General features: G+C 37.7%; 1 protein-coding gene across 9 annotated transcripts in view; it reads right to left on the bottom strand.

Moving 5' to 3' along the window:
- The window catches only part of SCUBE1 (signal peptide, CUB domain and EGF like domain containing 1), a 251,963-nt gene that overhangs the window by 10,421 nt on the left and 228,963 nt on the right, over window positions 1–12,579 (bottom strand). For 5 of the 9 annotated variants that reach the window (XM_021278740.4, XM_072041711.1, XM_038173489.2 and 2 more), the window contains 6 exons: window positions 11,098–11,256; window positions 9,742–9,945; window positions 8,147–8,308; window positions 4,411–4,578; window positions 3,368–3,529; window positions 1,107–1,304 (listed from right to left, as the gene is read on the bottom strand). In XM_021278740.4, coding sequence (XP_021134415.1) covers window positions 1,107–1,304; window positions 3,368–3,529; window positions 4,411–4,578; window positions 8,147–8,308; window positions 9,742–9,945; window positions 11,098–11,256 — 1,053 coding nt within the window. The remainder of the gene's footprint in view (window positions 1–1,106; window positions 1,305–3,367; window positions 3,530–4,410; window positions 4,579–8,146; window positions 8,309–9,741; window positions 9,946–11,097; window positions 11,257–12,579) is intronic. The other 4 variants (XM_027450068.3, XM_027450070.3, XM_027450071.3 and 1 more) reach the window with 2 other exon arrangements.

Here is a 12,579-nt window from a genome sequence, read left to right as displayed (position 1 = left end):
GTGGATCCATTGCTCTGGAACTGCAATCAGTTTTTCAACAGCAATCAGTTTTTCAACAGTAATGTTAGCAGCTGATCTTCCATGAACTGTGATAAATATTTGTAAGGGCTACTTTAACAATGCTAAACATACAGTGATTTCAAATCACAGCTCTGAAAAACTCATTTTCTAGCGTTGATACTGTGGCACTGTTATTGGTTCTCAAGCGGAAGCCAAACTTTTCACTCATCTGCCTTGCTTTAGACACTGTTGGAACTACAATTCAGGATTAGAAGAACAACTAATTTGTTCTGCTACAATATTTTGCTTTTTAAAAATTGCTCTAGACAGAAGTAATTTCCTCCCATCTGTAGTGAGCAGGTTTCTCCTTGTACTAATCTGATATACAGAGCTCTCAACAGAAGCTCAAGGACAAAAGTCATGAAAATTTTTTAGCAAGTGAAATATGCTGTTTTATCAAGTAAAATATGCTGTTTTAAACAATGCTGCATATAAGCAATTGCCTTTCAGGTTTGGTGCATCTTGGAAATTTAACATTAAATCACCAAAAGCTGGATGCCTGCACTGAACTGCAGGAGAAATGCATCTCAATAGCGTCTTAACTTCAGAAGTAGTTGAATTAGCTTTGTAATCAAAGACAGAACACAATATCCACTCCACACAGAACTGAGAAAACTGTATTTTTTGAAGGTGTCAGATGTACCAAACCTATGTCACTGCACAGACACAGCAATAACCACAGTACTTATATATACTCACAAAGGATAACTAAGAGCATAATTTATAGAGATGACGGGAAATTTCTCTTCTAATATAACACAGTATAGCTGTGTTGACTTTTAGATTGGTGGTGATTTATCCCACGTGATAATTGGGCCAGAGAGAAGCCCATTAACTGCTTTGTGATTCAGCCAAGATACTTGAATAATTAATAACACTGTGTTAACTGTTATTAGTACAGCATTCTGTTTTAACGTGCTGTGCCAGTTCATTCAACAGTCCTTTCAGAAACACTGGGAAGATGAAGACAGTTATCCCTTCAAGACAAACTTTCCACTCAGTCTGTTTACAATAAATATTTACGTTGCCCATATCTGGCAACTTACCACTTTTTCTCATTACTAAAACATCACCACATTCATCTTCAATTGGAAGAAATATCTCAGGTACTACGATGAGTATTCTTCTCTTTGGGGGTGGATTTATATTCCAAATGCATTCAACATTAGCTGGGTAGTCTCCAGGATAGTTGGGCGATTCAATATAGCCAGTATAATCACCAAGTTCTCCTCCGCAGTGCTGGTCTGTGCAGAAACATAAATCAGTATTTGCATTAACTGATTAGCTAATTTGAGGTGTTTTTCTAGGTCTGTCAAGAGCAAGTCTAAACTCCTCCCTGTGGCTTTAGAAATGGATACCTTCTTCAGCTGCCTCTGTGTGTTTAGCATGGAAAGCCTTTAAAGAAATGCTCAATCTGCAGGACTGCTTCAACTGATTCATAAAACCTTAACCTCCAGTGTGTAAAATGATTTAAGTCTTCACTGTTTTGACATTTGATTAAGAAACCAATGCAGGTAAGTAAACTTGATCCCATTGTGGAGGTACAGTTGTTACGAGTGAGATCATGCTGACATGCAGGTTTTCTGACTGAACTTCACATGCTTTTTAACCTGATTTAGCTGAATGAGCATGATTCTAATAGGTAACCTTGATTACAGATTTACCTTGCTTTATTTTAGATTAAACTAGTTACTAAAGAGTCCCATTTGGCAGATCAGTTTTGCATTCTGAGCTTTCAAAATTCCTATTGAATTTGCCGCAAAAGTGTGATTCACCAAGTTACTTAAGCTTGACCTCTCCAGGCCTACACATCTACATAAAACTAAATAAATGTTTAAATATTTTTGCTTGCTTAATCCAAGCCTCAAAAATTCTGCAAGGTCAGAAGCTGGCTTGAAAACAGAAAATATCTAAGCCAGCAAAGTGACTGTGGATGTGTTTACTTTACTGGAAATTAGCAAATTTCTTCAAATTTCTTCTTATTACCTATTTTTTTTTTTTTTATCAAATTACATTAGAAGTGACAAAGAGCTTCATAGGTATACAGCACTGTCCTGGTTTCAGTTAGCACAGAATTAATTTTCTTCCTAGTAGCTGGTGGAATGCTGTGTTTTGGCTTAGGATGAGAAGAGTGCTGATAACACCCCGATGCTTTAATTGTTGCAGAGCAGTGCTTATACTAAGCCAAGGACATCTCAGCCTTTTGCTCTGTCCTGCCAACGGGCAGGCTGGGGGTGCAGTAAGAGCTGGGAGGGGACAGACCCAGGACAGGTGACCCAAACTAGCCAAAGGGGTATTCCATACCATCTGACGTCATGCTAAACAATATATAGGGGTGGCTAGCTGGGGGGAGGGGGCCGGACTGCTCGGGGTTAGGCTGGGCATCGGTCAGCGGGTGGTGAGCAATTGCATTGTGCATCACTTGTTTGTACATACTATTACTTTCGTATTATCACCATTGTATCATTATTATTATTATTGTTATTATTATTTTTGTTATTATTATTTTCCTGTCTTATTAAACTGTCTTTATCTCAACTCACGGGCTTCACTCTCCATTTCTCTCCCCCGTCCCAGAGAGGGAGGGGGGAGGGTGAGCGAACGGCTGCGTGGTGTTTAGCTGCCGGCCGGGTTAAACCACGACAAGCACATAATCAGAACAAAAACTTATGGTAGCCTTGCATATGAATATTTAATTTAGGTGACATTACCTAATTATTATATTGAGGTTCTCTTAAATTAGCATGGTAGGCATGAAAATAAAATGCTTGCCTAGAAGAATCAGTCATTCACAAAAGATCAAATAAAATTGCACTGGAAACCTCGGAGATACTTAAAATGATATCTGAAGATAGAAGGCTGACTACTGCAAAAAAAGCCTACGAGAAGATTTCACTGTCACAAGCAATTATCTGGCATTTACAAAAGTATGCATGACTGTACCTCCTATTATTTTATAATGATTAGTAGCAGTTACTCTGATAGAAGACGTGCTCTACAGAGTCACAGAGCATATACACATAACTGCAAAACTTATGGGACCTGGGAATATGAAAGCTCAATGGTTATAACTCACAGAGGGCACTCTACAAAATTACATTAATGCTAAAATAATTATATGTGTCAAGTGATACATTTCCAGGTTTTGTTCTCATTGCTTTCGCAATTTTTACTGTTCCAAATGTCAGTCGGTATATGCTCTCTGAGAAACACAGAATTAGATTCCAGAATGACAGATGGGACCTTCAAGCTGCTGTTCAGATCCACAGAAAGGTGTCACCTCACAATTAATACATATGCAACTTACTTTTGCAATGTGTAACGTTAGTGGAGCCATCAAAATCCGTACTTGTGTTCCCAGGGCAGGTGATGCAGTAATTTTGGCCAAACTCAGGCTGGTATGTTCCTACAGGGCATCGGATACATCTGTGTGTTGTGGAGTTGTAGTAGTGTCCAGGAGAACAATGAACTGCAAAGTATGAGATATATTATTTTCAGAAAGTAACAATCTTCAGTGCAGAGACAGCTTCCTTCTACCCTGGACATACTGCATGATTCCATACTGAAATATACTTACTAGTCCATAAAAGGCAAAAAAGACATCAGCTCACTCTATTCCCAATTACAAAAGACCTTCTAACTAGAATCCTGTTCTGAAGACTACAGCTAAATCTTCATGAACTAGTAACGCATGCTACATATGTCTTCCACTGTATTTAATACAGTGGTTTCTGATGAGTATATAACAAATGGAAGCTGATACATATTGCCTCAATGACAAAAATGTCTTTCACAATAGCAAGAGAGAAGTTTCCATTATGTATGTTTGCCAGGATCAGCATGTAATTCAAGTAACTAAGCCAAAGTACATTTAGGTAGATTCTTTCTTCACTATTTGCACTGGAGGCTGTCATCATTGTGCACACATGTTGCATACTTACAGTTTGTGTCCAGCCCATTTGTAAAGAACTCTCAACTTCATATAATTTCTATAGTGTTTAGTTTTTCTAATTTGGTAAATAAAAATAGGCAACATGGGAAGACAAGAAAGAAAGCATTCTGATGCAAGTTGATTTCTTGCCATGCAGTGATGCTGATTTACTTTCCAGTTGCAGTGCTGACGCAATATGTGCCTGTGGTAAATTCCAAAGAATACCATAAAGCCAGCTCAGTCTCCACAATCTCAGGAGATCATGCCTAAATTTACAGATTTCTTGATTTAATCACAGAGAGTGTTGCTACATGCAATGACTATGTTTGTTTTGGAGACTCAAAGTCCCTTCATACTGAAACTTATAAACAAAAGGGTAAGCAGCAGGAAAATGAATCATAGAAAGATCTGAAATTCACCTTTGGTTTCACAGTCTTGAAAGGAAACAGCACCTTCATACTTGGTAACCAGCCCTCCACCACAAGGAAAGCAGAGGGTCCTTCCTGGTTCAGGCTGATATGTACCAAGAGGACAGATTCTACAAGGTTTAAAACCATCTGAAGAATAGTGTCCAGGAGAACACTGCCCTAGAAATTGAAAATGATCATCTGTATTAGTGAGACTACTTTTCTGGACAAAGTATAAATACAGTTCATAGTTAGCAACGCTTTCTTTTCCCTAAAAATGTATCATCAAGACAGCTGCAGATCAAATTTTAATCTTACCTATGGAGTTTGTATTGCTCCTGTAATTGCTTCCTAAAAACAGGGCCAGGAAATAGAACTATTCTCTTAATCAACTCTTTGCTTTTTTTTTTTCCTTGTTGTTGTTGTTGTTTGTTTGTTTTATTATCATTTATTTATTAATAAGGGCTCTATTAAGATGTTGATACTTTGCACTTGCACAGACTCTTTCATCTGAGAATTTTCAAAGTGCTCTGTAGGAAAAAAATGAATCTTTGCATCATAATTATGACATTGTTTTTTATATCTCTATCTTATAGATATGGAAATAGTACATCATGGCAATTGCCAAACTGGATGGGAACAGTCTGGAAACTTGTCTGTGAGAATAGCTGACACCAGCAGCTTTTTAGTTAGCTGTGAAAACTATTGTTTCTCAGAAGATCTTCTGCCAGAAAATGGCAGTTTATGAAAAGTAAGGCACTTTGTGGATGAACCTACTGACAGCTACAAGGTAGTTTCAAAACTTGCTCTCCAGGCAATTTCTGATAGGTGTTTGTTTGGCTTGGTTCTTGCTAGCTTGAGTAGTTTACTCCTCAACAACATACCTGTGAATCAGGATGTCAAGTTTTTCAGGATGATGGCATTAGTACATATCTTTACACCACCCCAGCCTGGGAGATAAGTATGTTGAGATGTGTTAGGTGTTTCCTGAGGTTGCCTAATGATGATACTTTGTAATTTAACTTCCCTAAGAACTGAACAGCAAACGGAAACAACTGACTTAAAAAGCAGAAGGTTTTGAGAGCCCTGGGTGGGGTTGGGGTCTCTTACCAACCCTGACACTGGGAAATGTTGAGGACCTCCAGCATCTTGGGTAATTGGTGCTCAGGATGAACAAGAACTCCTGAGCAAATGTAAAGTTCAAGTTCTGTCCCCACAAAAGTCAAACTTAAGTTCAACAGTGGGACCAGGATCTCTGGGGTTTAGTTTCACACCCATCCCAGCTGGCTTGGAATATGACTGTACAAGTTGGCTGCTGTGACACAGACCTCTGAGACATATTATAAGATTGCTAATTTGAAGGCAATTCTGCTATTCTTTTTGTAGCAAAACTGATCGACCTGGTCTAGTCCAAGTGGTCACCGGACTTTAACATGAAGGCAGTTAATGAAGAATGGATATGGATCTGGATTTCAGTGATTTCAGCGTGAAAATTAAGAACTTGTGAAATGTGGCTTACAGACATCCTTTTAAAGAGAGGGTGTTTAATACTGCTAAATACCTGCTGCTTTCAGCACTAATATGTCTCAGTCCTTACCTGGAGATGTATATAGAAATGAGCTAAGTTGTTTCCTTCACGCCTTTTGTATTGCAATTGCCTACAAAATGTATCTGATCTGTTTTCTGTGAAAAAATGCTCCAAATGAACAGCTTCCTAATCAAGTTTTGGGCTTCTGTCTACACAGATCACATTTAGCTTAGGTATCAAACCATCTTTTTCACTTGCAGCTACAACAGGGTTCTATTACAGCCACTTAAAGTCTCTTACAAGCTTGTATGTGCTTCACCTGTAGATGAGCATTTCAGTCATAGGCTATTTGTTACTACAAAGGCTTTACTGCTCCAGAAGAGACAAGAAAACACTATTAATGACAGGTAGTGAGGTTTCTAACAAAGACAATGTTCATCAAAACAAATTATTTCATTACATATACTGAAACATTTTATACTGTTGATAAAATCTTTAACAGGGAGATTCATGAAGTCCAAAGGATATCCTCTTGCAACTTTCAGAGAAAGAGAAAATGGGGCAGTTGATCAGAGAAAAAGACTTATGATCTGACAACAAATATTTTGAGACAAATCCACTCTGAAAAAAATAACCAGAAAGCTTTCTTTTTGTTGTGCAGAACAAAAATTTAAATGCAAGCCTTGCCAATTGTGATGCAAAACAGTCTTTTCCTGCTAGTTGTTGCACTGCTCTGGTTAGTATACTATATCAAACATTTCTAAACTCAGACTGTATTTTGTTAATCTGTTCTTGTTGGATTTTGGCTAAGTAAAGTCAACATAATTAAGATGCATGGGCATTTCAAGATTTTTCCAGTGATAGTTCCTTCATGCAGGGTATCAGGAAAATCTACCATATGTTTGGCTTGAGACACTAGAGTTTTTATTCAGTGGATGGGGAAAATGGCTATTTCTCAAGTGTCATTCATTGTGCATTTCACAGAATCACAGAATTTCTAGGTTGGAAGAGACCTCAAGATCATCGAGTCCAACCTCTAAGCTAACACTAACAGTCCCCACTAAACCATATCCCTAAGCTCTACATCTAAACGTCTTTTGAAGACTTCCAGGGATGGTGACTCCACCACCTCCCTGGGCAGCCCGTTCCAGTGCCTCACAACCCTTTCAGTAAAGAAATTCTTCCTAACATCTAACCCAAAACTCCCCTGGCATAACTTTAGCCCATTCCCCCTCGTCCTGTCACCAGGCACATGGGAGAACAGGCCAACCCCCACCTCTCTACAGCCTCCTTTAATGTACTTATACAGAGCAATAAGGTCACCCCTGAGCCTCCTCTTCTCTAGGCTGAACAAGCCCAGCTCATTTACCCTAGATATCCTTGAAACAAGCATTAATGTAAATTACATGAATGAGTTTTAAAGTTAGAACTTGCAAAGCAGATAGGAAGATTTATTTCAAAGTCAAACAATATATCTGCTATAAACTAGATTTTGCTCATCTGTAGTGAAATAAGATAGAGAAAATAATTAACAGGGATGTGTTAAAAACACATATATTTATACTGATCAAGTTACAGTAGCAGCATTTACAATACAAACTGAATATCACAGCTCCTTTCTGAAACCAGGGATTATCATCATTAAAATCTAATCTATATATCATTAAGTTGAGTCAGAGATGCTACGTCACTTGCCAAGAGCTACACTGAATTTATGCAGCATTGAAACTCGTAGTCATTAGCTTTAAGCCCAGGTACAGATCCTTGCAGCACACTATCTCAAAATTGTGATTGCTGCCAATTAGACTGGGTAAACTACATCCCATGCAAAACATTAAATCAGGAGATTCATTAAACTTGCCAATACCAGCCCAAAGTAATCTATCCCTTTGGCTCACACTATACCTGATGAGTCCTTACAAGTCGAGGTATGTCTGTCCAGATTCCATACCTGACTTGAAGCAAGGCAGTTTTCTTGGCTTGTTCATTTCCATACCATAACTCACATTGTAGCAGCAGGTCCCATCTTCGTGTTGGCAATGCCAGCATGTCAGCAGATGGAACAAGCCAAAACATTTTGTGTATTGCTTGTAAGAGGACAGAGATATCTTCTGTTACCTTTACAAGACAGAAATGTGGAAGGCTCTCCCTTCTTTTAGCCTCCATGCCTCACTGGCTGTGTGGCAACACCTTATCCTTTTATAACCAAATTAAACTTGCCTCCACATTCTGACACATTCCGGGCGCCTGCTACTCCCTGTCCATCGTTACTTGGGCAAGGCTCACAGGTAAGTTGACCTTCTGTGTCTTGGTATGTTCCTGGTGAGCAAGGAATGCACTGATTATGTTCTCCGCTATAAAAGGTGCCCATGCTGCAGGTAACTGAGAAAAGAAAAGGGGAATCTGCATAAGGACTTTAATTTTGATCATATCATTTGCCTTTACCCCAAACATTTAGAGAACATGAGTCTCTTTGGCCTCGGTATTATTAGTGGCACTTTTGCCTATGTTAGGCAGGATCCTCACCTGATATAAACAGGCCAATCTAGGATCTGTGGTCTAGCTCAATTTATATCAGTGCAAGGTCCTTCTATTGCTTAAGCTATCAAATGATGTTGTTCTATGCTGAAGCGCTATCAGACATATGTTGTTAATAAAGCTGATGCAGTCTGAAAATAGTATACTGTAGTTAAATTAAGACAGAGTTTTATAATGTATGGGAAATTATGTGATTTTTCTTTGTTTATACTAGGTATATTTATGTATTGGTTTTATGGAAGAAGACAACAGAAAAATTTGTCTCCTGTAATCAGTTCTAGAGATTACTCTGAGGGCACTGTATCCCATGCAATATTTTCTTTCTTGACACTCAAATAGCCCAATTAGTAGGCATTATATATGTATGTATATATATATATATATATATGTATATATATATATGTATATATATATGTATATATGAATCCACATACTCTTCTTATGGCAACAGGACACATAATTGTATTAAATGTTTTTCTCTGCTTGATATAGGTAATTAAAATGTATGGGTTTGTAGACACTAACACCAACAGTCTTTCAATAATAGCTTCTAAGTTCCAGCATGATGAAAATAGCCTCTGAAACAATTCATTAGAGGTACCTATCAAATCTGCATTTAACTCCTCCTTTTTGCTTGTGCCTGACTTGGTGCCTGAAAGCAGCTGGAAAAACAGATATGCTGGTTTTGAAAATATGATTCTAAGCAATTAAAAAGCTTGTGCTGCTGGGAGTTACCATTAATAGTTTTTTGTTAGAACCTTGGCTCTAGAGCCTGGTAACCTGGGAAAAAGCTTAAAGAAATTAGGTATTTTACAAAAAGTTAAACAGATTTTTATAGATTTTTTTTAATTGGATTTCTTGAGTGTTAAACATAAATATATCCATGGGTCATAAGATTATTTGGTGATGATGAGAGAGACAATACCAAACTAAACACACAGCACCTAGGCAAACATAATTTTATAGCTTTACAGAACTGTATTTTCATTAGATGCTGAGAGCAAGTGGGAAATAATTACCAAGAGAGGCTTGTGGCAGGCCTTGATATATATCAACTGACAGTGTATGTATGTACATGCTTATTTTGTTTTCCTGCAATCATTTAACGAATTCTCCTCTTGATACCTTAAGAACCTCAATGATCTATGGACATACACCAAGTAGTATTAATTTAAATCATCTGTTATCTCATATTTCCTGCCTGACTCGCTAGGAACAAATTAATTTGGGGTTACTTGGTTTTTGGGGAATGGCTGAACAGAGCTGTTGTGACTTACCACATTTTCCATCCTGCAGCACTTGCCCTGTACTGCAAGCTTCGTGCCCTTCAGTAGCTTTAGCTGGCTTCTGAGCCACTTCATATTCTGTCCCAGAAAACTGAATGTAAAATTGCTGTTTATTAATAGATTTCCTCAATGTTTTGATTGCAGTTTGCAGCTTCTGCTCCATCCTTTTCCGAACACAGTCAATGTTACAGGTGTCTAGATGGGAAATGATAAGAAAACTAGAAGCAATTGAGATTCATGCTTAAAAAAAGGAGCTTAACAAAAACCTTAGCCTACATTGTACCATGACACCTCTGTTTGCTTCATTGTCTTTTCCACATAAACTGTAGAAGCAGATCACTGTATTCAAAATCAGGCCTTTTACAGGGGATATCAAGTAGCACACTGTGATCTATCAAACTGAGCTTCTTGGCCTGTAAGTGTACACTGAGTGCAGATCTTCTCTCCATCATTAAGAAATTTGGTTATACTGAGTGCACAAGGGAGAGGAGAAGGCTACAGAAGACACCAGTCTAACCGGCATAATCAAGCTGGCACTGTGTGGCAATGCTGCGCTGTGCTGTACTGAGCAGCAGTGACTGGTGCTTTGTGCACTGTTACAGGAATGGTGCATTTCCCACTGTGTTGTATTTCCAGATATGTGTTCCAGTTGACATCACTATTATTTCTGAATTTTCTCAGCCAATGCTTTACTCAGTTGATTAGGAATTCTCCCCACTTCCCTGACTAAAATATGTACATGACACAAAGAAAGGTACTTTCTGGCACAGTAACTTTGAACCACTTGGCTAGCAAGATACCCCTCAGAGGTTAAGAAACCTGCCTTTGTGTACTGGCATGTTTATAGAATTCAACCCACATTTTCTTTGGCTGGATTTTATGGCATAATATTTCACCTCATGAATAACTTGAAGCAATTATTTTTCTTCCTGAAGTTTGTTATGAAAACATGAATTTACCAAATGTGTAATAAAAATGTTCGATTCCCAACAACTTACATTTTGGAGGATATTTTTAGTGTCAGCATTACAAAACTTATAGTTAATCTTTACATTCTCTGTGCATCAGTTAACACTTCTGTTACCTGAAGAAATCACAGTAAATTGAAATACAAAACTTAACTCCAGGCTTTGAGGGGCTTTTGCTGCAATCTTTGCTCCTTTATTCTATAATTTCATACCTGACTCCTTTCAATTAAATGTTGGAAACTGAGTTTGGAAAAGCTGTTGAATGAGGCTTGTATTAAAAGTTTTGCATGGCAGCTTGATGAAGTAGCATCAAAAAGATTCTAACATGCAGAGGAACTGAATTATGGTTTCTCTCCTTAGACAGAGATCTTTCACAAACCTGAGACTTCTTCCAACTTCATCTCCACTTCAAACTCTGCAGTGATATGGGACACTTCTTTTGATGGTGACTTGCGGCCCCGGCGCTTTTTCTTGGAGGAATCACACTTGAGATTCACAAATGTCACATGGCAGTTGTCTGTACAAGGGAATTGACCTCCTTTGTGTGAGAGAAGCAACACAGAAAAGAAGTCGAGTAGCAAAGTAGCAAGTGACAGTCTAATAAGCAGTATCTCAGCTGGATTATCATGGTTTCATAACATTTCACATGCAGTTAGACGCCTTTGCTGTGCAATTTTTGGTTTGCTCATTTTGCTGGTGACTGCAGGAGACAAAAGAATAGTGTGGTGGTGCTCAGCTGTGTAGTAGTAACTTTAATTTTGTCTTTTTTTCTGTGCAAGGATTAGGAAGTTCTTTATGGAGAGTAGTTAAAATCAGTTTATACAGTCATTGTATGCTTAAACCAAGCAAGAGAGTCAGTTTTCATGAGAGCAGCAGGCCTGAGACTAGACCATAGCAAGCATGGGCATCAAGAAACAATTGTTACAGCTTTTTCAGCAATGAAAATCACCAGATATCAAAAGGCTTGAAAACCTTTTGATTGGGAAGTTTTGAAAATATATTAGAAGGTTTGAACAGAATAAGTCACAAGCCAGAGGAACTTAATGCATTGTTCAGTTATGTGTTACTGACAAGAACAAAGGCCACAGTCCATTGAGACACAATCATGTAAGGATCCTTTCCTTATATAAATAAGTTTATGTGAAAAACATCCTTTTTTGATAAGTGATGAAAATTCCAACTCAGGGACAAATTTCTAGCCCCAAACCACCAGAAGGATTGCATTTTGAGTGTGCAGATTTATGACATAAACTGTTAGACCCAGAAGTTCAGGCATGTAACAGATACACAGCAAAGAGAGCAAAGGACAAGGAAATGCATCCAAGTGTATTCCTATAGTGATGGTATGGACAAAAAAAAAAAAAAAAGATAATCTATAACTTTAAAAATGAGTCCAATAGCCACATGTTATTAGAAGACAATACATAACAACAAGGTAAGCATCTTAAGAAGTGAGACTTGCTTCAAGCAAATACTTGGAAAATTAGGAAACTAGAAAGATAAATGTTTAGATTGCATGATAAAGATAAAATACATGTCTAAATTAAAAAAATAGAATCTTTAAGCCATTAACATTTTTTGGGCTACCTATTTTTACTCTTATCTGTTCATGATTCATACAACTTCTTACTAGCAAAAGTGATATGACAGATTCACAAGAGAATGTGTCACCACTAGACATTTTCTATAAGCTGATAAGCTCCTCTAAGTTACAATATGAGCTGTTTCAGTTATACTGATGTTGTATAATAAAATCCAGGATATTCCAAGTTAATATTAAATTTAAATGAAATTCAAATATTTTAACTGCTGTGGAAATGTGCAGCAAAAATACCAAGATATCAATACCAATCACTTAATT

Source organism: Anas platyrhynchos, chromosome 1, assembly GCF_047663525.1.
Source record: "Anas platyrhynchos isolate ZD024472 breed Pekin duck chromosome 1, IASCAAS_PekinDuck_T2T, whole genome shotgun sequence".
Taxonomy (NCBI): domain Eukaryota; kingdom Metazoa; phylum Chordata; class Aves; order Anseriformes; family Anatidae; genus Anas; species Anas platyrhynchos.
This window is presented reverse-complemented; position numbering and strand designations above follow the sequence as displayed.